The following is a 26,631-nucleotide window of genomic DNA, read 5'->3' on the forward strand; positions in this document are numbered from 1 at the left end:
CAAAGGCAAAAAACTGTATGGACTGAGTGACAGGACTTTTGTCGCATATCTGCAGTATAGAAACAGGAAATTGAGAACTACGCTTGCTAACAGGTCCAGTTCTAGATTACCTTTTTACTGGTGATGCCAGTATGTTTGTACCATATTTGCTCTGGGCTTTGTAAGAAAAGGGTCAGTTCTATCATTATCAATTACTACAACAAGATCATTTTAGGCAAAACAGTTATACGCAAGCAGAAGTTCAAATCCTGTCAATGAATTCATAGACTGCAAAAAACATTGTATTGGTTGTTACAAAAGAGCCATGTGGCTGGAGGGCTGTTAGTACGGGAGTGTTGAATCATCCCACTCCAACTGCTCTTGCCTGGTGGCATTCTGTTTGTCTCCCTTTTGGACAATCACTTCCTCTTCCTCCTCCTCCTCCTCCTCCTCCTCCTCTTCACTTTCATCTGATTCAGCACTGGTTGTGTCTTCCTCTTCATCTTCTATGTCTTCTTCCTCACTCTCCTCTTCTGTTTGGTGAGGCTTTTCATATTTCTACAGTACATTTAAAGAAATGAAAGAGAGACAGTAGAAAAAAAGTGTCTTCTTCCTAGCCAGTGGCTGTGAGAATGTAGGCATTTATTCCACGTTTAGAAATGCTAACATGCTGAGAAAATCTGCTTTCCATCATTATGTGTCTATTAGGCATCAAATACGATAGAATTCAGTAGCAAACATTCAAAAACTACTGTAACAAGAATGGAATGTCAATAAGCAATATCTTTGTTAGTCAAGCTACCAAAATTTAACCCTTCAATGTCAGTTTCTTTAAACAGCTGATCACTTCCCCTCCTTTTATTTTATTAGTGCTTACATTAAAAAGTTAAAAACAAAGTAACTATATCATCTTGGGTACCTAGGATGCAAATATGGATGAAGAAGAAGTGGTGTTCTACCCAAGAATTCTTCACCATCCTATTTAGTAGTTATATATGACAACAAATATTAAGTGCTCAATTATATATTATCATGGTGTGTGGAGCTGAAAACTGAGATGGGGTCCTGAGTGTTCATACATACAACTGTTCTGCCAAGCATAAACAAGTGTACTCTGAAAGAGGCTTTAAACTCACTGCTGAGTAAGCTACCAGCCCGGACAGTAACTCCTGGTAGTATCACGATACAATGCTATGCCTCAGTTATGTACCTCCATGGGGTTGATGGTAATAGTCAGAGCAGAATCATCCCAATCCATTTCATTTTCTTTACTTCCTTCACTGTCTGCAGAGCTGTGCCGATGAGCTGTCCGAATTCGATAGACCCCCAAGGTTATGATGAAAATGAGTATGCTCACACAGATTATGATAACAACAGTAGCCACACTTGGAACAACTGGAACAAAAGGTTCAAAAGGGAATGGACTTATATTCGTGGAACAAATTGCTTACAAAACAGTAAATATATTGTCTATTTTTTCCCCTCAGCACCTCTTCCTTTGGATAGAGAATAGCATAGCCATCTGCCACGTGCCTGGGACTACAGAAAGTGTTGACAACTGCCTACCTACTAAGCCAGAGCATACATGAATGGTGTTTAGAGATATCTTATAAGAAGCACCATAAATCATAACTAAAAAGTGAGTATGCCTAATATTTGTTCTTTAAGGCATTTTATTACAGAAGACAAGTAGTCAATCAGTGCAGAACCACTTAGTTTTAGAACAAGTCTTTTTGCAATAAGGTTCAGTTATCTTACCTGCATCTTGCCTCCTTCTGATTACAGCTGAGGCGTTAACCTCACTTGTGAGAAAAAGTATATCTCAAAGCTGCTTTTCAAAGGTTTCAAACATTTGTACTGTGATTTAAATCTCAATCTCCAGGAAATAAAATAACATATTGACAACTCTATTTGCCTGTGTTACAACCTTCCTGTGAGACTCTTGAGGATTCAAGACATTTTTCCTCACTGTTCTGTTGCACTCTGAGAAGCCTCTGCCTCCACCTAGTCACAGGAAGAAATCACTCTGAACTACTCTTATATTATCAGCTCCACAATTAGGTTAGTGGAGAAGTGCTGCCACTTTCTATGTACCTTTGCTACCTAGGTACTGCAGTTCTAGGAGCTATAGTAGTTCTATACCCCATTTCATTGCCTTGCCCTGCCTGTAAGGATGGAACTCTGAAATCAGAACCATAGCAAAGTAAAGAAGAACAAACTAGTTTGTAATAGTTCATTTTGTAAAAATTCAGTTTCATTTTAGTAAAATGTCTGTACAAATGTACAGCAAAATACAGTAATTTTCTAAGCATAACTGTATATAACTACTTGGAACTACCTACACATTACATCAGCTTTACTTCTTTACATATGTATCGTTCAGCTAAAAGGATTTCAGAATCCAGCATTTAAACAGATGATATCTTTGCCCTGGGTTTAACTTCATTGAAAAGTCTTCAGATTTGGGTACATATTTTAACTCATATAGTCTAGACATTCAATTTAAATTCTGTATTTAATATATACTAATGTCCCCTGCACCTGGCTAGGTGGACCTATCTTCTATCCAGAGAGCTCCAGACTGAGGCCTGGACAGCAGCTAACAGAAGCACTGCAGCAATTATATGTTTAAAAAATAATACAAACATTTCTTCTTTTTCCTTAGAAAGGGATGGGCAGAAATTAAGATGCCATAGAAATACAGATGTACAAAGACAATATGAGCATAAATATTATCCTTCATATCATCTAATACAAGAAACAAGACATTTTCTCAACTGTGTGGGTCAGAGTACATAACCTTTAGTGAAGACTTTAAGAAAGAATACCAGTTTTTCATTACAAAGTACCTCCTCGGAAAGAAAGAAGAGAATTCAATGTTACCTTCTTTCATACGCATGCAATGACCTCCTGAGCTTTCACAAGCTGTAACTATGGACTTCAGGGCTTTATTTGTTGACCTGAATTGTTTGAGGCTGAATCACAAAGGGAAATATCGATATACCAGAATCATTATAAGAAGTCTCTGTAAAGTCATCACATACCTGAATTGTGAACAGCACTTATGCTTTCCTCTGGGTGGTGGACAGATTGGAGAAATTGTGGTTGTACTATCATATGATTTACATGGTCCATGAAGTTGGAGCTGTGTAGAATATTAACCTGGCATGAAAGAAAAATAAGAGATCAAACACTAAAAAGTGCTCTAGATTCCAAGCCTGCTGGCTCCATACATTACATTGAACTATGAAGTTCATCAGCAGATAGGAACAGTATTATACAGATCTTAAAGGCCAAATTCACTTTTTTATGCCATTGAAAAGTACACAGGTTATTTATATTTCTCATTTCTAGCATCAAAATTGCATTCGAACATTTCTAGCTGCAGGCTATGAAGTGGCACAGAGAAGGATTTTTTTGATTTACTTGTCTGGATAAGTAGTGACTTTTTTTTTTTTTTTCTCTATACTAATCAGCTTTTAGGTGTTCCCTGAAAGTTAGTGGGAGATTTGTCACTCTGAACACTGACAGAGAATGTATCAAACTCATTGAGTTTAAAACCAAAACACTAAAAGAGAATTAAAAGAGGTTTCCCTACTTTCAGAGTGACTTTGAAGATACCATATCAGTTCTCTGTCCTACTGACAGTAATGTTATAAGCAAAATCCTTGAAGTCATTGTCAGGGCTGCAGAATGCTAAGGTGAAAAGAATTTTCAACACAATGTAAACATGTAAAAAATTTCAGAACCAATTATTAAGTTTTGAGCCTATTGCTAAGAAGATCCCGCCCTTTCCTGTAGTTACTTGGTACCTGGGTTCTAGGCTGGATAAGTTAGTTCTTCAGAATAGGTCCATGATTCCTGCTGAGCTGCATCAGCAGTAATTCTCAGTCCCTGAGCCACTGTGCTGAACTGTACTTCATACCAGCACACATAAGCTCAAGAGAGCTATCTAAATATTCCTGTGGTAACTGACCATGTCTGGATAGTGGGTCCAAGAAAATATGACAAGATGAAGTCTGTCCTGTGTGTTCCTTGCCCGTACACTGACTTGCCTCCTCAAAGAAATCTGAAATCATGTAAATTACCAGGCATGATCTCCATCTGATGAAGAACAAATTATAAAACTTATTGTAAGGGGGTAGTACTTGGAAAAACTGAAAAGGTAAATGCTGTAGGAAAGAAAAGTATGTCAGGTTAAGTTAAAAAAATAACTAATCTAAGTAAAATAATGAGGCTGTAATGATTTACTTTTGAGCAGGTGTATAAATCTTCAAAAAGACCTGTAGGAGATTTTATGTCATGGAAAAACAATGATGATGATGACCTTAGCCTCCATTCTGTTTGAACACGAGTAATTCTCTGTGTTAGTGGAGTTCAAAAGAAGTGTCATCTCCTTACACATGCAGCAGAATAGAGACCCACATTGAGCAATGCCCACAGGAGAAGTCAACTTCCTATTTGAATGGAACTTAGAATTTTTCCTCTATTTGATTATAGTTACTGGAACATGTCAATCATTTTACATATTTTAAAGAAAACTCGATGTCGCTGAAGATAAGGCTAGTGCTCAGCCTCAGTGCCGGAAAAGAAAACTTGACTAAATGATTGCTTACCTCCAAGTTAAATTCATTGCTAGTGTAACGTCCATTTAGCTCTGAGCACTTGACTCTGAACTTCCTGTCAAAGGTGGCAGAGGTGTACCAGTTACGATATCGAATCTGCCGAAGAACCTGTTCATAGCTGTGCATGCTGTCCACACCTGAAATGGTGGTAGAGCAGTAGTAATCTCACGGAGATGCTATGTAATAAATGCTCTGTGCAGTACAGGAGAAATCAAATGTTCACAGAAAATACAAAATTTGGCAGAATGATCTGAAAATAGCAGTGCATCAAATATTCCCTGATAGAGACTCTGGTTAATACTAAATTATGTGAGAATGGTTTTTGGAAATGAATGTAGGTCCATAATGGAGAGAAACAAATACAACAGCAAAGATTTAGAATAAATTATTTAGTAATCGAAAAAAATGGCCAATGAGTTACCAGCACTGTGCAGGAGCACTGAGGAATCCCCTCACTCCCACATTCTGCTGTGGTGGTCCACAAGAACGCACACATTTAAAGAAAGTAGTGTTGCTGTTTTTCCTTATTTGGGAAGGGGTGCTGAGATCAAGACAAAGCTGTGCTGTAGTCCAAAGGATAGACACAGCACACCCAGAGATCAAGAACTGACTATGCTTTTTGAGACAGTCTCTCCTGGAGTATTTTATGGCTAGTACATCACCGATTTCTGTCTAATTTATTTCAAATTAGTCCTCTCATTCCAATAATGTAATTGTTGGTGGGAAGAAATAAGGGAAAGCAAAGTCCATGAACATACCATAGATTGAATATCCTGCTGTGGAATTTGTGGCATCTAGATGTTTTCCTTGAAGCTCCACATGATCTAGTTCTAAACACTCTTGTTCAGGATCTAGTTCTGCACCAATGACCAAAATATCACAGAAATCCAAGTTGTGGAGCATTTCCTCTAATACCACTGGCTTACTGGCTGTGAGCACATGGATATACCATGAAAAAAAAAGAAGAAAGAAACTGAGATAAATGATCACAGAACAGTTCAATCATTTTATATCCTTTGCATCAGGGCTTTCAATTTTTGCAAAGACGGTTGAATTGTTTTTTTTTGCTAATATTAAATACAGCATACTTGAAGCAAATCGAGAGAAGTGCTTTGCCTGTTCAGGTGCTATGATGATGAAGGCTTACAAATACCTAGTGAGATAGAAAACATATTACTCTATAACAAAAGTCATTCTATAACAAAAGTCATTCAAGAACACTACTGGAAGTAGAAAACTGAAATTTGAACCTGGAAATAAATTCATGTAAACAATTCTGTTTCTCAATACTGTATTGATACCAGGTTGGTATCACACATTCATTCTTTTCTCAGGGAAAACTGAACTGGAAAAACACACGTCAAATACATATATGCTTGGATGATTCTCTCAGTTACTCTATGGTTCATAAAGAATTTGGATTACAAAGAACATGGCCACCTACCCAAGAACATGGTATTATCATAAATGGCAAGATCCTGTGTTGTGTGACTTGGAGAAATTGAGTTCTAAACTGACTATCCTTCAGGACATACGATTAAAAAAAATAATTCTGTCACTGGGAAAAGAGTAGCATATCAATTTAATATTTTAATTCTCTGGTCAACTTAGCACAGAGTGTCTGGCAAGACTGCTTAACCAGCTCCCTGAGGGTACCGTACACACAGAGACTGCAATCTTGGAACTTAGTGGTCATTTTCTGAATTTCATTTAGAGGGTGTATGGGGAAGGAAGGCACAGACAGAAGTCTCTTATGCCCTACTCCTGATACAGTGAATTTAGGTATCTGAACTCTAGGTACAGCTCTAACTTATCCAAAAAGGCAGACCCAACTCAAATTTGCAGGACAGGCAAATCTGAATATTGCTGAGCCTGATGAGTTGGATTATTTCATAGGAAGCTATGAGAGACAGGCAAGAGCTGGGCTGCTGGGCGAGGGAAAAGCCTGAACTGGTCAGCTTTGCTACTCTGGCTGTCAGTGGGCAAACAGCAGAGGCAGGGGCAGCAATTTTAGCTATTGTTGGAGTCCCACTAATTTCTCTACTGAGGCAGGACAAGCAGCAACATATTGGTATTCTAGGGGCCCACTGCAGGTAAATAAGGCCTCAGAGCCATCGTCATGCTGCTGCCTGTGCCGACTGCCCGATCCGCTTTTGGTGAGAGACAGACCTAACTGGTCCTGTGACTGGGGAATACACAGTGACTAAATCAGACTTCTCAGACTTGCCATGTGCAGCTCTGCTACATTCATGATGATCAGGTTATGTGAATTACCAATAAGTGGAAAAATAGCTAGAGGTAGATATAGGTCAAGATTTATGGCTGTCTTCGCCTTTCTCAGTTAGTATCTGGGCTGAGAGAAATAATGATACAAGCTTATAATGCAGGAATTGAGACTTAGAATTCAACAATCTTTTGCAAAACACAATTATTCCCAAAGCAAATTATTATCTATCCATTTTAACCACTCTTAGTGGAAATAAACAAGAGATGGCACATTAGGAGGTGCCTGACTTTCAAGGAATTATACAGTAGTTTAAGAAATGCTGCTATGTTCCTTTTCAAGGTGAGACTCAGGCTTGTTAGGTTACAAGGTGCTACAACGGTAATTATGTCAATAATTGTATTGGGAAAAATTGGGATAGATTAAATTTATGAACGAAACTGAAGGGCAGTAGTCCCTAAATCACTGAACAGTTTTGAAGATGTCATAACATTTAGGGACATGAAGCGTCATACATATGTACACTGTGTCTTAAGTGACAGATAATGATCACTCTTTTCTGTGCAAGAATTCTTTTTTTTTTTTTTTACATACTGCAGCTGTATGCAGTTGATATTACGAAATGATACACTTTCTAGCCTTCAGAGGACAGATGCAGTTTCAGGCAAGTATAAGCAGCATTATTACAGAGCATGGCTTCAGGGAATCCATGCCCCTACCCTTGCACATCGTTAGCAATTTTATCTTTTCAAGAGATGTACATCTAGTTGCTGCTTGTTCTAGTTCAGCAAATATTGTTTAGAATGATTCCTCAGATTACTAGGCTTTTCATTTACCTTGCACACAAACATTCAAAAGGAAGATTCCTTTATAGACAATTATTTTAAAACTTATTTCTATTTTAACATTCACCTAATGTCAAATAATAATATGCACATTGCTCAGCATTAAAATAAACTGTCATCATTGAAAGAAATCTTTGCCAATTATTATATTTACATTATATAGGTGGGAAACTGAGGCACGAGATTACTTTCTGAAGTAGCACCCGTATGTCAGTAGCACAGCTGGAAACATAAGAACAGACTAAAACTCCAACTATTAGTCAATTACTGTTTTCCACTTTATCAGTACGATTAACAAAATTCTGTTACAAGTAGAGAGATTATAATGAAAATATGTTATTCAATGGAATATGTAAAGAAGAGTGGAAAGGAATTATTCTGAAGTAGGCAAGACACTAAATGGAAAAGCTGCTCTTTTTGGAAGCACATACTGATCTATCTCTATTTAACACATTTTTCAATGCGTTTAATTGAATGTCTTCAGTACAGCATTACTGCTGCCTAACATTGCCTAAACTAAACTGGGTGAAGTGACTTCCTTTGTGTTACTTGTTTGCACTACCCTTTAAAAAATGTGAGGAGTCATGTTACAGAGTGAGTAATAATATTTAAAAGAAATCCACAAACCTCTGTCATGTTCTTTTAAGTCCACTGGATGCTCCATTTTAGTGACTGTGCTGACAATCCTGATGTCAGGTAACAAAATAACACCTCTCTCACTTTCATATTGTGCAGCTGGTCTAGCAAAGTGGTCCATCCCACTTATTGTAATCTTGGGCTCATTGGCCTGAAACACCATTACATACGCATCTATATCTGGGATACTAATGCAGACATCTTCACCAAAACATCTGAAAAATATATTATTCATTAACTGCATGTAACACATTGCACATTAGAAGTGTGTGGCACTTGCACTGTCCAAAACCCACGTGATGGCTCTCATCCTTTTGTATTGTCTCAGATCAATCTATTCCATACTTTGAAATTGCCACACCTAAGGACGTGCACCTGTACCACCATGCACATAGGCCAGCAGTGACAGTAACGGCTCTGTTCCTCTCATACCCTCCCACATTCACAGCTACTGAAATTACGTAGGGACAGCTTAGCAAACAGATTCATGACAAGCTCAGTCTTTAGTAAGGTAGTGACCTTGAGAATAATGAGTGACTATGAGAATAATATTTTGATATTTAACTGACATTTAACAAAGTAGTGAATTGTTAAAAAAAATAATTAGATGATAACAACTAACTTTAGTAAACCTAAAATTAAATATTCAAAGTAATATCTAAAGAATAGAATATGGTTATCTTGTCATGTGTGAATAAAAGGGCCTAATTATCCATGTAAATTGGATCCATCATGAACTCATTCTGCCACTGCCCAGTATTTACTGGGGACCATAGGGGCCTATATTAGCATTTTCATCTGAATCAGCACTGTGCTTTGGAAGTGAATCTCCTGACAAACTCACCCTTACTTCATCTTGGCACAAGGCTTGGGCCAGCCTTAGAGTGTGCAAACTGGACTGCTTCCAGTGAAACTACATCAGAAGATGCTCTCCAAACACTTAGTGTGGTCAGCCCACAGCACTAGACTAAACCTAGTGCTTAGTAAGAACTGCACACCCAGTAGAGTTGAGTTTGTGGAACTGATGTTTATTTTCACTCTAAAGATCTGTTTTCACTGCACTGCACAGCTTGCTGTAACAGAGGCATACCCCAGGGGAGCTCAGGAGCGGCAGACGGCTCTTTGATTATGTACAACTGTAAACATTATTGTGCAGGTTCTGTCACTATTGTTGTGTGAAAATGGAAAGGCATGGATTTCTGTTTAACACCCAACACCAGTACTTCAATGATGACAGCCGTATAAGGATACAGAGAGGCAAAGACTACTTCAAGCATAGCTACAAATACTGTCCTTGCAGATGTGTTGTCTGTTAGATGTAATAGGCCTGCCTTAAAAAGTCATGGCTCTAGCTACCTCAGAAGAAACTATAACTTTTTAAAATGAACAGTAAAATAACAATGCAATAAATGTAAGTACTGTTTGGTCCAGACCATATGCTCCAAACTATAAACAGAATGCAAGTAAATTACATTAACAAGAAAAGTTTCTTGAAAGGACAATACCAAAACAAAACCACAATATAAATCAGTATAAAAGTAAATGAAATTCATATTTTATGCTCAATAACATAAAAGTATGATTTAGCAATGTAATTTAGCCAAAATTCTTCTTTTTACATGTCCAAATAAAAAAGTAATTCATTAAAAATATTCCTAATCTAATCAGTTCAGCTGAAGTATAACTTACTGGACTTTAGATGAGACTTTGAGATGTCGTACGCCTGCAGTAGGAAACTGTCTAGAGTTGATGTATGAGACCTTTCGGAGAGCTTGATTTATATTCTCAATGTCATCTCCTTCCATGACAAGGACTGACTGGGAAGGGTTGAAGTGATACTAGGGGAAATGCATATAATTAGTATTTAAGGTATCAGGTACAGAGTACAAAATAAGACATTTTTAAGGAATGTTACACAGATGTAAGTTTAACATCTAATGATTTAAGAAAAAAAAATTCTTAGTTGCTATTGTCGGCTGAATCCACATTGTTCCCTAAAACATGTACTTGTATCAGTCATCTATTTCATATCTGATTGACTACTGTTATAATTAATTTTAGAGTAAAGTAGTAATCCTGATTTGCTGTACTTTGCCCAGCCTTATCAACTTTGCTGATACTATTTCTGCAGCTGTAGGGTTCAAAACTTTAACTTACTGTCATCATTATTATTACTATGCAATTTTTTTAGGTTAAACACATCCCCCATATAAAAATATTAGCTTAAACCAGAGTAGCATGCAGAAGCATATTTTTCCTGCTTTCTGTTTGATTTTACCCTGGGCTATCTTTCTGAGATATATTTCAACATGAATGAACAAAACAATTATAACATTTGCCTCCTACATCTTCATTAATGTCAGACAAAATAAAGGGGATTCTCCTTTCTCTGTCTTATGATGTATAAGGGTGTCATGATTTAAGATGGAGCTGCTACTTGCACAAATCCAGCTGCTCGTTTGAGCCAACAAACCTTGCAAAGTCAACAGCTATTCTTGTAGCCCTGATCTGTCTCTAGTCCACTGCATTGAACACAAAAGTCTTGCTGATCAAGAAACTTTGCTACTATATTCGCATAGCAAATGATTGATTTTATCTTAATCATAATTCATCCTGCTTCCATTTTTTGTCTGTTAATTGGTTCAGCAAACCATTTGCATTGCAGAGAAAACCACATTAACCCCCTTGATTTTGTACCCTCCTGTGGTCAGCACAGAACACAAAGAAAGGCACCCTTCTCTCACATGCAGTCCCTTCCCAAAGCTGGATATCGATTATATGAGCATGTTCTATTACACACAGACAATGGTTGTCTCTACCCTTCCTTACAATGAGAAAGGTTAAAAAGCAAAAGAGCAAATAGACTGTGAAGAACAGAATGAAGCACGGTGTTCTCTGTTGAACAGAACACAGAGGACTGGGTTTAAAGCTTGTGCAGGAAGGTCATAAGACACTGAAGGGTATTTTTTAACAAAGAGGAGAACTAACATGAGTCACAGCCTGCATACATTTCTTTTTCCTTTCTGTAAGCTAGCAGTGGCAGAGAATAAAATTAGCAAAAGGAGACTCTAGCTAGCTAGTTAACTTAATAGCTCAGCTGCCAGAACAGCTGGAATGCTGCCAAAGGGACTGGAGAAAGCCCTAGTCTGAGCCATTTTTGTCTTTCTCATTAAAAAAGGCTAAAAATAGCGACAGTTTAGACAGTGCTTCTGAGAGCTGCTACAGATATCTGAAAATTAGGCTGCAGACAAAAGAAGTCCAACACTACTGTGTCAGAAACTGTATTACAGCTGTATTGTTCTTTCTTAGGTGGCTAAAGGGTGAAGCTTCATGAGTCCGAAGTGCCCAGCAGAACCACCTTCCAACATCAGTTTGCCAACATCAAATCTGCTAAGCGCCATGTAAATAGCCACACAGAACCTATCATCTGTGCAATTGTCACACATGCTTGTCTGAGATCAGGTATGTTTATTTTTGACACCAGTAACCCTTTCTCTTTATTAATCTTCTGTTCAAGGTCAGATGCCAACTGTTGCACTTTCATTAGAGCTTCTTTCTGTCAGTCCCTATAAGAAACCCTACCCCAATCTATCTCTGACTGCTCCTTTCATTTTTGCCTCCTGCTGTTGCATTGACTGTTGAGCTTGTTGAGGAAGTAAAAATGAAAACAGTAATTTAAAAAAAACCACTATGTCTCATCTGTATTTTGGAAAATGAAAATGTTTTGAAGTTTGATGAAAGAAAGAAAAGGCAGAAAACAACCCCTCATCTTCATTTTCCCCACTGCACTGCTAGTACAGGAAGGAAGCCAATCACCCACGCTGGAGCACCAGTGGGTGGTATAACAGGGATTTTTTCCAAACCCATGAAACAAGACTACTCAAATATCGTCAAGTTTCAGAGTGTGACAATAGGGAAGGAATTACTATGCTTTTAAGCACTATGGCCCAAGTGTACACTTTAATTAATGTAAAATCCCAGCAAAGAACTTACTGGTCGGCATATACATTTGTGTTCCAGAAAACCCTACCTGCTCTTTGTATACACTGTCTTTTAAAAATAGCTTTTACTCATAAGTGTGTCATTTTGCTAGGAGAAGCAACAATATGAAATTCTTAATGATGTCCTTAGTAGGGTGAAGAAAAAAAAATTCTTTGGGGTGTTTCGCTCATATGTAAAAGCTAGAGCTAGCAAAATTCCTCCTTAACTTTGCACTTTCAATTTTCATCTTTACCTTTGTTTTCAGAAAATGTATCAGTTATATTACAGTACTGCAATTTGTCATCTAGACAGACATTTGAGTGTATTTCAGGTCAGTCTCTTATCTTGTACAATGAAACGGTTTAGGTAATAAAATGTGGTACGTGGTACATTGCACTTCCACTGCATGCTCTAGATCGAGTGCTACAGCACCATCCTCCTCCCCACTGAAAAACAATGCACTAAAAACCACCCGTGCTGTTTCACAGCATGCATAGTCTGCAGCCAAAGTATCTTCCCAGCTTGAATTTGAAGCTCAGGCCCTTTGTAAGATGGTATTGTGATTCATGTACTAGGAAATAGCTTACTAGTGTATTACACATTAGGCAGAAGAACATCTTTTATCTAATAATGGTATCAGTAAGGGGAAACTGATAGTGCATCTCATGTAAGCATTGTAGAAGTTGTAGTCAAGATCCTACACATGTATCCAAAAGAACAGAATTTGTCTTAATGAATGCAAAGCAATCTGGCCACTCTGTCAGTTGAAACACGATTTCCCTCCGTCTGTTGTTCTCCAATCTTAGAAAAAGTGCTACAATATCATTAAAGATAGTCATGCGCATAATGAAGATGGATAATGATTTACATGCAAATGTAAAATTTTAATTTCTTGACTTCAGATTTTTTTATTGTCCAATTTTCGTGTCCCATAATGTTTTCCTCTTGAAACACATTTTCAATTTTTCAATACCATTGCATTGGGACTTCTTTCAGAGTTGCCTCTAGATGAAAGATATTCCACTTATGTTTTCCATTGCTTTAAAGCTACTTGAGATAACAATAAGTCTTTGGAATCATGTCTATTTCTGTAAAACTACCAAAATAAGCATGAGAACACAACCCAGCAATTCTTATGGACTCTGAAATATCAGCAGCGCCTTACTTTCTGAGCATCTAGCTTTGCAATAATGGAAACATTTTTCTTTGCAGTGTCACAGCTCTTCTACTGTTCCGCTTTTTCTTTGCATGACTTTATGGGAAATTACATTGCTTCTGGGAGTACATTTGTATTGTGTGTACTCTACCTTGGGCTCTCCACTTCATAAATCAGCTCTAAATTTTTATCAAAGATGATGTCAGTTCATCCCTCACCTTTATTCCTCGGCCAAGGCTCTCAAGAGAATTAATATCCAAACCTTCCTTGCAGGCTTGCAAACAGGAAATCACTTTCTGACTCTCAATTTTGCCTGGACGAATAGTAAGACTGGCCAGGCTGCCATGGAAATACTGAGCAAATCTGGGCTTGGTGACTTCACCTCCTGCAAGAAAGAGAATATAAAATCGTTATACTAATACACAAGCCACACATCTAATAATTCACTTTATGTTTTAACACATTCAAAGAATTTATATCCATTTTAGCCAAGTATATTTGAGATCCCATTTATTGTGAGAAGTGGAATTGCTTTGTGAGTTGTTGGATGGTACCTAGTAGCAGCCTGTCATTAAGATTCTTGTCAGTAATTTTCCAGTATTGTATTCAGGTGTTTGTAAAGCTGTGATAAAATACTCTGAGATGAAACATGGCTTCCCAAACCTGTGTCCAAGGAAGCATAGCATTTTTAAAAATGAATTGATGAGATTATTGAAGTGACCAAACAGAAATTTAAAAAAATGTTTAAGGTCCAACATTTATTTATAAAGAAACTGTATTTGCAAGTTTTCTATTACAAGATCACTTACACAGCCTTTGCCTTCTCCTCCAAAAACCATACTATTTGAAGTTCTTAGATGTGCTAAGAGTCATGGCTCTGCATAAGCAAACTGCCACACTCTCTACAAACAGTTGTCTCTAAGGATATGGTGTAAATTCACAGCAGCGAATGCAGGCCAACGCACAGCACTACGCTAAAAGGCTCATGGTGCTTCCCTTACCCAAAGCAGCTCATTTGGTGCCAGATCAGGTCTCCTCGCTGTATGCTGCATTTGGCCCTCTAGCTACGCTCTATTCAGTTTCACTCCAGGCAGCTTCAAAGGAAGGCTGATCTTTAGGAGTTGTCAATAAAATGTGATTACATACTGCCTGCACCAGTGATCACAGCATCTAAATTACTCTTGGGATATTTAGTGATTTACTTATCCTCCTCTAGGAGAATTTTCAGAGCTTGTCTTTCCCGCAAGCGTTAGCGGTATCAGTGCACGTGAATTACTGCCTACCTTCAGCCTGAGAGGACTGAGAGAGACATGCAACAGTGAAGCCATGCAGACTAACTGGATTAGCAGTTGATAAGCTGTTGTAATTGGTAGATAACTCACCTCTACAGTGTTTGTAGCTTTAGTGTCAAACAAGCTATTTCTGTCAGGCAAGCCAGCTCAAGCTTGAACTTTAACTTAAGATTTGTGTGTGCATTGGAGTTAGGATATGGATGAAGTGGCAAATTTTCTTCAGGCTGATGTTGCTACCTAAAAACCTTAAAAACTTCACTGCTAGTCTGTGCAGTACGAGCACTGTGAAGAAAACTCAAGCTATTTTACATAGTGAAGAAAGTACACACTGGTGTACTGAGAGAAAGGAAGGTATCTAAGCAGGCTTTTTCTTCATAGAAGTAGACAGGTTTTGTTCTGTTTTGTTAACATTGAAGCACAAACTGCCTCTCTTTTTACCCAAAAGAAAATTATTCTTCTCCACTCTTTCATTAATTTGTCCATTATACAGAAAACTGCCTCTGGGCAGAATTTTTTTGAGGTTTCATAGAAACTTTCATGTATGCAACAGTTAAAGTGCAGGATTACTTTGTACTGTAATTTTGGCCTTTCTGATTCTTACCAAGACAATTATTTGGTAAATAGATAGTGCATTAAGGGGACATTCGCTTTTCAGCAAAAATTATGTTATATTATCTGTTTACATTTCTTTAAATGTATATGTTGCCACTAATACAGCAGCAAAGTATCTGGACAGAAAAAGGTAAGCCAAATTAAAAAAAAAAAAATACAAACCTTGCCCTAAAAAGGAGACAAAGAGAGGAAACCAGATAAGAACTTCCAGAAGAAGGGAATCACATTGTGCTTTGAAGCTTCAAATTCTCATATCCCTAACAGAATTCTGAAGACAGCAAGTTTCAAGGCTAAAACACCAACACTAATCCTGGAGCTCTGAAATTTAGAAACCGACAGTAAGTCTGCCAGTAGATCTTAATAGTTCTGGAGATACAAAATAAGAAGCAACCTCAGATAAGCTAATGCATTTAAAAGTGAAACTAGCTCATTAAAATGTATAAAGGACTAGACAAGAAGCTAGAACAAAGAATTCAGTGCTGTGGCTATGCCTGCCAGAAACAAGTGGGATAAACCAGGTGAAGTAAAGCTACAGAGCAACATGGCTGGTGCTTACATCCATGAATGGGAATTTCAGGTTTGGATTTGTTTTTGATTGGTTGTTCTTTCATTTTGGACTAGTGCTTCTCTGGTGTTGTTGACAAAGCACTTAAAATTACATTGCTAGTTATTTACAATGATACAGTAATTGCCCATAAACAATATTAAGTATACAGAGTATTCATTGTGCCCAAGCCCCACTTTAAAAAATGCTGGTGCATGAGGAGGCATTACCATCTTGGAGATGTATAATTCTTGTTTAAAGTCACCTGCCCAACCACTAATACAAAATCCTGGAAGAGAATATGAGTGTCTCCAGGAATAAGCTTTTAAAATGCTCTGCAAATACAGGCACTAAAAAAACAGTGAGTATTTGAAGAATAGGCTTACATACTTACCCTGTTCACAGGACTAAGGTTGGGTTTTGTGCAGATGTATAGATCGATTGTGGACTGTAAAGGAGGTGATGTAATCTTTGTTTTGGAGAGGCTATCAACTGCTACATAAAAAAGCAAGTTTTTCAAGAAAATGTGAGTGAAAAATAGTTGGGACTAGGCTAGTCTCATATTGTGTCAGTAGAGAAAATCTGCAAAACTATGCCTGTGGTTACCAGTGGGTAATTCAGGCTGGGTAAATGCACTAGAACAACTGATAGCAGAGTCCGAAGGGATGCTGAAGGATGATACAGTCTGTCCCCCCAGCCCCAAGACAAGAACAGCTGTATGTAATCCATTCTTGAGAATTGCGGAGGCTCCCCAAGCAATCCACTCCAATGACCATTGATCCTTAGAGTTTGAAATGTATTCCTAACAGGGAACGTGAGCTGTCAAAATTTGGCTGTCTTCCCTTCTCCTTTGCCAGGCTAAACAAGGACTTTTCTTCACATCTTCTACCTAACACTGTAGACTATGATCATCCCTGTTGCTTTTCCTGGAACTCCTGCTGTTGTCTGAAGTACTAACCATAACCTAGCGTTCTTCTCAATATTATATGTGTTTTATGTAGGACATGCCTGTTAATCCAGGGCAGTGTGAATACTAGCTTCTTCCACATGAAAAAACATGAGCACTTAAAGAGAGAATACTATCTCACACTTTATTAGAAAAAATAGACTGCTAAATAAGCCTTCTATAAGCACCTTTTACCAGAGTTAAGGACAAATTTATATACCTGCCAATTTTATCCTCGAAAGTGAACAGAAGTCATTATATCTGACCCTTATCACAGCTGCTTGTAATTGCAGCATGTTGACATTTTGATATTCTTCTACCTCAGCATTTCAGAATCTTCTCAGCTCAGTGGGGGATGTTAGCTTGCTGATGTGTTTCAATTGCCAGTAATTATTAGATTGCAAGGCAATAAAATTGGGAAGTAAAACCCAAAACTCTCGGTAACATTGAAGCAATGGCCGAAAGCCAATCTGCTACAATCCTGTATTCTAGCTTTGATAAAAGGGCTTAGTGGGAATATAGTTTTTATACCTCAAAAAATTTAAGAAGAAAAAATTGTCGGAATAAATTGAAGATCCTCAGCAATTGGCTGTTTTACTCATGTCTGTATCAGGATTTTATTCATGCTTGGTTCTACTATATAAGTATGTTTGAACACTGTCTTTCCTTATGCTTCTGCAATCTCATATTCTCCAAGTATTTGACCTCAGCTTCTCAGTGGGTGCAAATTTAGCCCAGGATGGCCAGTCTCCAAGTCCCAGTCACTCTAAAATTCTTAGCTCCCAAGACTAGATGAGTATAAATATTTTTAATCCAGCATGAAAATGGTAATTCTGTAGCATGTTAAAGTACAGCGTGTAATTGTAGCTAATGCTGATAGTAACATCTTTACAGAATATTATCCAAATTCTTCTAAATACTGATCTTCTCAGAGATCCTTTGACCCAGAGCATGATACATTTCGTGCCTGTGCAGCTCCACGTGCAGCTGATAGGCAGCTCAGAGCCACTGACGTCACTGGGCAGAAGGAATGCTCAGTTCCATTGTTTGAATTTGACTCATCACTGAAGTTACCACATGCTAAGAAACAACAGAGGAAAAGGCATATGCTACTCCCAACAGCTCTTACTGCTTTAAGACACTTGGAACTTAACTCTTGCTTCTCACACCAAACTGAGCCTAAGCAACAATATTTTTGAGATAACGAAGAAGACCTAAATAGATTACACAAGTCTCTGGAAAAACAATTAAGAGAACAAAGTGGAGCTCCAGTGATGATCTTGAGGTACTCCAAGTGTTCTAAAACTTTTTCTGCTTCCCAATATCATGGTGCAGTGAAAAATAGTGTCTTCTGTAACACAGCATCTGCCAGTGTCTATCCAGAGGACAGGCCACCCAGTTAACCTAGATTGCCTCAGCAAGTTTCATGGGATATTTTGCTGTCAGGGTCTTTCTGCCCTTTCTTACAAGTGAGATACAGCTCAGATACAGCTCACCTGCACAGCAATGTTATAGCATCAAGACTCGAGAGAATAAGAAAACCTACTCCTCAACTGTGTTACATGTTGTGTTTCACTCAGCTCTGTGTTTATTGATTGCTATGGATTAATATGCTGTGAGTGTTAATTCTTGGGGGATAGTTAAGTAGTGAAGACTTAGCTGAATGGTGTGACCAAAAAAGGAAAACAGAACCTTCCCTACTGTCAGTCAGGCAATTACGTTGATGTCTGTAAGACAAAAAAGACTGAAACAACACTATAAAACAACATCACTTAGTTTCATTATAGACCCTTGCATGACAAATTTTCAAAGCTACTGTTTTTTTTCCCTTCCTTAAACGTAAATGTTGCGGTCACCATCACAATTGTGAGGCAACAGTATGAACATCCACTCCCAAAGTCTGGCAGATACAGGAGGATGGATGTTGGCTTTTTGGCATTAACTCAATCCTCATAAGGGGAAGATGGTGTCAACAGACTGTGGGAGGCATTCAGAGGAACTGTTGCCATACACAATTATTCACTATAATGCTGTTCACTGCTTAGTCATTGCCAAAGTAGTATGCATCACATTTTTCACTTGCTAAAATAATAACTGTTTTCTGGACTGGGATTCTTCTTCTTCTATGCTGGTTCTGATCTCTTCTGCCTAGAACTCTACCCATGCAGAGCAAGCAGGGCAGCTTGGGCACTAGGGCCATAGGGGTCCTCCCCACCAGAACTTTACTCAGGGTCACCTTGATAAAGTCTTTCTGAGTTACTTTCCTTTTCTAAAAAGCATGAATGCTGGTGGAGCTGAACAAGTACAGCACACACACACTGATACCACAACGTACAGAAGAAGAAGGGTCGTGCCCTGCCCTGCTGGGCTTCTCACCAGATAAAACCGTTATAGCAGACACTTGGGTTACAGTTCTAAGAAAGAGCCAGCTGAGACATAGCATAGGCACAGGGATCAGAATGAGCTGCAAAAATAAAGTGCATGCTGCTATTGGAGTTATCTAGATAACTAGGATTATCAGGGTCTACTAGTGTCCCATGACACTAGTTACAGCTGAGGGGATAGGGTTAGGCAGGGGCACCTCCCATACTAGGGTCAGGGTGTTCCCTCTCAACAAGAACTTTATAACCCTCTGACTACTTCTGAGTGTTACCTCCTCCTGTGCTATTCACAGCTGGTGCCTGTGCTCACACCAAGCCCAGCAGCACAGCACGCTGGAGCAGGAAGCACCAGTGAGAGAAGGACGCACACACCAGAAAAGGCAGCATGCTGCATCCACACAGCAGCCCTCAGTGGCGAGTGATCAAGTAGCCAATGAAAACTAGACTTCACAATATCACTGTGTTTGGCATATTCCTAAATAGTCACAAGCACAGTTACAGTTGGTGACTGAAATTTCAAACACAAGAGATCAAATGTACAATTAACCTACTTAATTTCAGGTAAGTATGTTGCAGATGCCTGTCCTCCTTGTGGGCAGATCAGTCAGGATGACTCCCTTATACACTTGGAGGAAAACAAATGCTTCTAGTACACATGTCACCTTGTCATAAACAGCTAGAATCTCTCAGATGAATAACAATTTAGGGGGTTAAGGACTGTCACCTAGCAAACACCTTCTGATCCCAGCCATCAGGAGATTCTGTTAGATACTGGAGAGTCCAGGGGAAAATGAAGATTCTCAGGGTTCAGACTTCATGGGGTTAAGGTGCATTCATTAATGAACCAGAGCCTATTTTCATGACAACATTTTGTTCTGGTTTCTTTTTTTTTTTTAATTTTATGTTGGCTTGATATAAAGCGTGACAGAATTTGATTACCATTGAATTTTACAGTTGTATTGTTTCGACTTCAGAGATGTAAAGTGCTGTTTGCATTCACTTACCAATCTCCAAAGAACAATCATGCCTTTTTGTGAAAATAAGTGACTTTATTGACCTCACAGATCTTCTTTTAGGCCTTTTGCCCTACCCTAATAATGAGAAAGTAATTATCAGGGCACTCTAAGCACAATGAGGTTTTCACTGGAAATGACAAATCAAGAGAACTTCCAACTGAGATGTGATTCTTTTAAGACATTATAGACTCTGGTTATACTGAGCCAGATAATTAAGGAATGATCGATTATTCAGGGTTCCAACATAAAGATTGAAGCGAATCTGCTAGCAGCTGCAAGACATTCTGGCTCTGAAGTCCTCAGGTCCAAGCCTTAAAATTTATCCCATCTTTTTATTATGGCAGTTCAAGGAGCTGGGTTTAATTCCCTGACAAGTAGATTGGCTGTTAAACAGGATGAAACCTAACATAGATTTCAAGAGTAGTCCCAATTAGCTACTCGAGTTTTTATACTCGCACAGCTTCTCAGCACAAAAAAGTTTTAGTGTGTTTTTATATCACTCAGACAAAAATAACTCAGAAAATTACTCATCAAACATGGCACTATTTAAGTCTGCCCCTGCTCTTGGCAGGTACCATAACCTGATGAATTCACACAGACAGCTTTAGGCTTTAAAGCAATATTTGAAATTAGACAAGTACAGAGAACACTGAGGGCTACCTGCTCTTAAGTATGCATATGCTAATCTATCTCTGTACAATAGATCCCTAGATCAAAATCGTGGTATAACTTACACAATTTAAGATAATTTTTCTCAAGATAAGAAAAATACTCTATAATATCTCACAATTAAGTCAATACATTTTTCTTATTTCCAGGGAACTGTGGGAAATGATGACAATCACGGAAAAATGTTACAATCTTGTATATCTTAGAGTAGATCACAGTCCAAGTGACATTAATGTTGCCAAAAAAACTATATTCCTGTTCTCCAAATAACATTCTTGTGCTGGTGAAGAAATTCAATTAAATAAGGGACATATATCTATGCTGAATTAGTGACAGATTTGAATGCAAATTCAGCTCTCTGAGAAAACACCCTCCTAAACTAACCTTATACATACATATGTTTGTATTTCTGCTACAGCTAAAATTCCAGCAAAGATCTGTGAAGTACATTGAAATCCACTCCATCTTGGTTTTGCTGAGAAGGGTAATATAGAGAGAACACCGCTGTACTAACAGAAGCATCCGTATACAGACATTTAGCATCACATTCTGTTGAGATCTACCTCGGTGGTATTGCATTAATTTGTTTGCTTGTATCACTGCACTGGGGCCTCAGGTTGGTGCAAGCTATGTCAGCCCCCACGGCATGACCCGCTGGTGTTACAATGCACAGCAGGGGGTAATCTTTATCTGTTGAATATTGTAATTTCTGGGGGAAGTCCAAGGTTGAGCGATACAGGCTTCTGCTGCTACACTGCCCACAGTGTATTTGTCTCTCAGTGATCTGATCCCTCTCCAGCTTTTAACTCTTACCATTCTTCTTGCCTTGAATAGTAAAGTCAGTTCTCTGACTGCAACTTACTTTAAGGAAAGAGGAAAATGACCAGAGAATACAACAGAAAAATAGAATACAAAACAGAAATTACTTTACAAACAGGAACTACAATAGCTTTCTGCTATATTCATGATAACAAAGTTTGCCTGTTGACAGGCTTCTCCTAAAGACCTTCCCCTGCACAATGCAGCCTGCATAATTACACTGCGAAGTCCCAGCACTCTAGAATGGGTGGCATTATTAGAGATAATGACTTACAGTCATGGTAAAATACAATATAACCTTGTGACAAGTCATTAACTTGTGTTACTACTTTCCTGACAGGACTTTGGGAATGATACATAAAGAAACAAGCCATTTTGGGAGGGAAATAGTATGAACTCAAGACCTTATTTTTTCAGAGAAACCTGGATGAAGTCTGTTTGCAGCCTGTGGTACAAAAGACCATTAGACTACCAAATCATGTAACTTGCTCCCTTCTTCTGGCTGCCTTTGCCACAGAACATTTAGCAATAAATGGAAAGGGTGGAAACCTATAAACCTTGGTTTAGTGAAAGAAATTTCGCACTCTGTAAAAGGGTCTATTTGCTATGTCCTCAGATAAACTGCATCAAAAATAATGAACTCAGAGGAGAACTTACTAGGGTAAACTCCCAGAAAGCACAGCTCCAGGATAAGGTAACCTTAATTTGTTTGTATTGCTTAGGAGAATGAAACAGGATTGCAAAAGTTAAAAGGGAGAATATAAGAACAATTTTGCAGTTGATCAGGAATTCTGATTCTATTCTGCTGTGATGCAGATTTTTTTAAGTGACCTGAGGAAAAATAACCTACCCTCTTGATACTGCACTTTATCCTCACAGAGTAAAGATAATTCTTTGGAAAGCTCTTGAGAATCTTGAGCTGGAAGGGCAAAGCTAGAGTATTTTTACTGCTAGAGTGTAAGAGAGTAGAAATGAGAGCTGAAGTTGAGCCTTGAGACGCTCTCTCCTATCCTGATGGACCATGTCTGCTTCTAACATCCATTCAGGGAGGTAGAGGTTCAGACACGGTGCCAGGGTCACACTTCCCACATGTTCTCTTTGGTGTCTCTCTTATTCTAAGCACACATACAAGCAAGTCAATTTTGTCCTTTAGATACCCTCGAGGAGTAATTTTGCCTCAAAATTTCCTTCACCATTAGAGACAGAACAGCACTTTGGACCTAAATAACACTACCTACATCAAAATCACACCCTTGACAATCATCTCTGAGACCACTGATGTGAACAAAAAAGGCCTTTTAAAGAAGTGAAAATTAAGTTATAGCCTTAACCTTAAGTATCTGCAGAGAAAGCTGTCAAACTTTGCCAGTGTACGTAAAGGCCTAATTTCAGAAACAGCTGTACTAGCAGTCCAAACTTTTAATTTCTGCCCTCAGTTAGTTCACTAAGAGTCCAGTTTGCTTAGGTCTGTAGTCATTTCTAGGCCTAGTGTCACTGAAATCACAGTAAGAAGTAAGCTAGGATTTGCCACGCGTTAAGCCTGGCACTCTCTTGGAGAGAGGCTGCAACACGTTAAGAAGTTTCTGTCTCCAGCTGTCACTGCTCTTTGGGTCACACATAACTGAATCAACACAAACAGTTTAGCCTAAAGATAATGCTTTAACTCCTACCCTCAAATAAACTAGCCCCCCCCTAAAGTATAGCAGTATTAGACATGAACTACACAAAAGTAAAAACCAATTGACTCTATGCTAACCATTGTGATACCACCCTAAATCAATCAGGTAGCTCTGCCTAGATCTTCCTTTAATGAGCTCCCTGAAGAAAGAACCAAGGTTTTTAAATTAAAAAAAAAAAAAAAGAAGATTATACTGGAGTACATCCAGAATACCTAATTCTAAGTAGAGAAAATTCATATTGCCATATGATCATATGCCAGAACAAAACATAAAAAAAGGTTTTTATACAACTTTCCTCATGCCCAATGTGTCATTAAAGCTGGAAACTATCCCCTAGGCTTGGTTTTAGGTAATTGAGTGACTTCCTGGGTAAACTTTACCCAGTGCCTGACAGACCCTGGGAAGGTTCTCTACTATCACCTTTACAGCCTGGCTCTCTGCTCTTTTCAGCCATCTTCACTCTCTGCTTTTCTCCAGGCTGACTTCCACACACTGGGGCCCTAACTTCTGCCTCCAATACCCTCTTGGCCCCTAGACAAGACTCTGCTCTTCAGGAAAAGGCTAATTTTTCCTCCTTTTAGGAGAGTCCTAGCACTCAACTCACATTATTTAAAGAAATATTGCATAACATCAGGAACAGACTAATCAGGCATGCTTTTTACGCTGCCAAGGCAAGGGTAAAGATGTAGGAGAGACTTGCCCATTACAACTGGAATGCTGATGTCAAAGAAAAAATAGCAAATGGTTTGATGCAAATTGGACAGTGAGCACATCATAGGCTAAAGGTTAAATTTATCATGTAAGCCTGAGAGACTGCACATTTTGTTTGTTTTCATGTTAGATTCAGGAGAACAGCACTGAGCTTAAACTGCTCTCATATTTCACTTGAACAGCTGAAGGTAGAAATAAAAACTAACCGAACTTTTCATAATGGATGCTATAAACAAGGCTCTAAAAGTCAGAGAAGAGTTACTCTGGAATTGAAATATTAATTATAGAAAACATTAATCTCAAAGAAAAGAATTCTCTTTCTGTGCCTGAGACTCCTGCATGACATAACTCTGAGAAAGACAAGAAGAAGGTGTAAGCATGATACTTGCTACATAACCTTGGGATGAGTACCAGTGTAGGTGATGAAAGGACCAGGGCTGAAAGAGTCACTTGTCTCATAACCTGGAGGATTCTCAGATTCCTAGAAAAACAGCAGAACAACTCCCAGTTTCCAGACCAGAACTGAAAATTGTCATATATGAAAGGGTAAATCCTTCATAGCAGTAGAAAATTTTCCTATTGGTGCTAACAGAGTAAATTACAATTCTTTTTGTTCTTGATTTTTTTGCTTTGCCCTCTAAATACACTCTTCCTGCTCCCCACCAGTTCTTAAGCTGCCCCACAGTCATGATGACTTACTTTTTGCTGTGAGCAAATCAGAATTGGTGTGGTAAAAAAAGGGAATGTTATTTCTTCTGGTTCATTTAGTTGTCTGGGTTGAGATTGTTTTTCAAATAATTTGACTTTGATAAATGGATACTGTGGACTCAGAACTATAAAATGGTTTAGTAAAGACAGAAAAAAAAAAAGTATTGTCCTTTCTGAAGGAAGAGGTTAGAGCTTGTGTTCCTACTCTGCCAGTGCTTTGATGAAAAAGGGAAGGAAACAGCCTGAGCAAACCAGAGCTAGAAACTCCTCATATCCTGTTAATGAGGACTCCCCCAAATGGCTTATGACACCAAAATCACAGCATATTTTGACTGAAATAAATAATAGATGGTTGTAAAGCATTTTCATTTGAAAATGAAAATGTTTAGACTATTCTTACTGGCTAAAATGTATTTGTATTATTCTAAGTAGACCCAGTTAACAGTTTCACTGAAACTATTTATAGTCAAATTATTTGATAGATCCACTTTTTGTTGAAATACACGGATTTTGAAAATTAACATTTTGAATTGAATAGATTGGTTTTATATGTTGAATAATTACAATCTGACAGACTGAAATAGAGTGCTGAATCTTATTAACAAAGTGACTTCCCACACCATTCATTTAAAATAGTTTGAGGTGATCAAAACAAACTTATCAAAACATACGCTTTGCCAAAAGCAATATCTTGAATTCTTGTTTCACATAAGCATTAAAAGTTCATCTTTTTGCCTGACACATGATAGTTTATCAGAATTTTTAGCACACTATCTTAACTAAATCTTGACATTTTCATGAGATGGAAAATTTGTTCCTACCTTTGATGAGCTCCAATTCTCACACTATTAAAACAACAGTAACATAATCTTGCAGTAAACATTGACAGCAGCAATAGGTAAAATTTCAGTACTTTAAATCAGGTGTTTTACCAAAAAGGAAGAAGAATCTTATCTTGAATGGGTATTCATTAAGCCATCAAATTATTCAAGGCAAAGCTAAAAATGTCTGAAAACAATTTCAACTTTCCATTTGTTTAACAGCTTAAATACTAAGTAGAGTCTGTGGTCTAATTTTACTGTGAGCCTATATGAGAAGTTTTACCTTAATTCTTTCTCTTAACAATCTGAGATAAAGAGACAAAGATGCAAAGGAAACAAGATTATTCTTATTGTATTCAGCTGCCTTGGAGGCAGATGAAACCCACAGATATGGCACTGTGGCAAAACTGGCATAGCTTTCACTTATACAGTGCATGTTCCATGGACAAAGTTACTACCCCACAGTTCTCAAAACATGGCATCTGCATGATGATTAACGTAAGATTCAGGTGAAGGCTAAGGGGAGTGGATTCCCACTAATACTGAGACTTTCAGGAAAAAAAAAACTAAAAATTGCTATTAGAGAGTGATAAAAACACAGTGTGTGAATGAAAGAAGTTAAGGGGCAGAAGTAATACATACAACACACAAAACTATTTATGTAGGCCTAAGCAGAAGAACCTAGAAATAAACACGGAGTAAGGGATTAAAATAAAATTTCTTTAGCATGGCTACTGAGAAATGCTGATTTTTCAGAAGGCAATACTCAATGATGATTCACATTCCCTATGGCATTTGCTCATATCTGGAAAGAACTGAATTTACTCCACTCATGAATTACATCTGCATTTGTTAACTCTGGAGCTTTGATTTAAAAATATTGCACTAAAACTGCATAAGAAAAAAAAAAACAGATCAAACAAAAAGAAAATTCATGTAAATCAAATTGGTATCTGTCAAGTATTCATCCCAGTAAACTAGTGGCTA

The 26,631-nt window shown here is 38.0% G+C and overlaps 1 protein-coding gene across 1 annotated transcript in view; it reads right to left on the reverse strand.

Annotated features, from left to right (window-relative positions):
• Positions 1 to 244: 244 nt before the first annotated feature.
• Positions 245 to 26,631, reverse strand: part of CLSTN2 (calsyntenin 2) — a 210,966-nt gene continuing 184,579 nt past the window's right edge. Inside the window, exons 9-16 of the mRNA XM_068406259.1 lie at positions 13,665 to 13,831; positions 9,999 to 10,147; positions 8,301 to 8,524; positions 5,363 to 5,533; positions 4,596 to 4,741; positions 3,024 to 3,141; positions 1,190 to 1,374; positions 245 to 537 (exon numbers count right to left, since the gene is read on the reverse strand). Of these exons, the coding sequence (XP_068262360.1) occupies positions 322 to 537; positions 1,190 to 1,374; positions 3,024 to 3,141; positions 4,596 to 4,741; positions 5,363 to 5,533; positions 8,301 to 8,524; positions 9,999 to 10,147; positions 13,665 to 13,831 (1,376 nt within the window). The 3' untranslated portion in view covers positions 245 to 321. The remainder of the gene's footprint in view (positions 538 to 1,189; positions 1,375 to 3,023; positions 3,142 to 4,595; positions 4,742 to 5,362; positions 5,534 to 8,300; positions 8,525 to 9,998; positions 10,148 to 13,664; positions 13,832 to 26,631) is intronic.

The sequence above is a fragment of the Nyctibius grandis genome, chromosome 8 (genome assembly GCF_013368605.1).
Source record: "Nyctibius grandis isolate bNycGra1 chromosome 8, bNycGra1.pri, whole genome shotgun sequence".
Classification (NCBI taxonomy): Eukaryota; Metazoa; Chordata; class Aves; order Nyctibiiformes; family Nyctibiidae; genus Nyctibius; species Nyctibius grandis.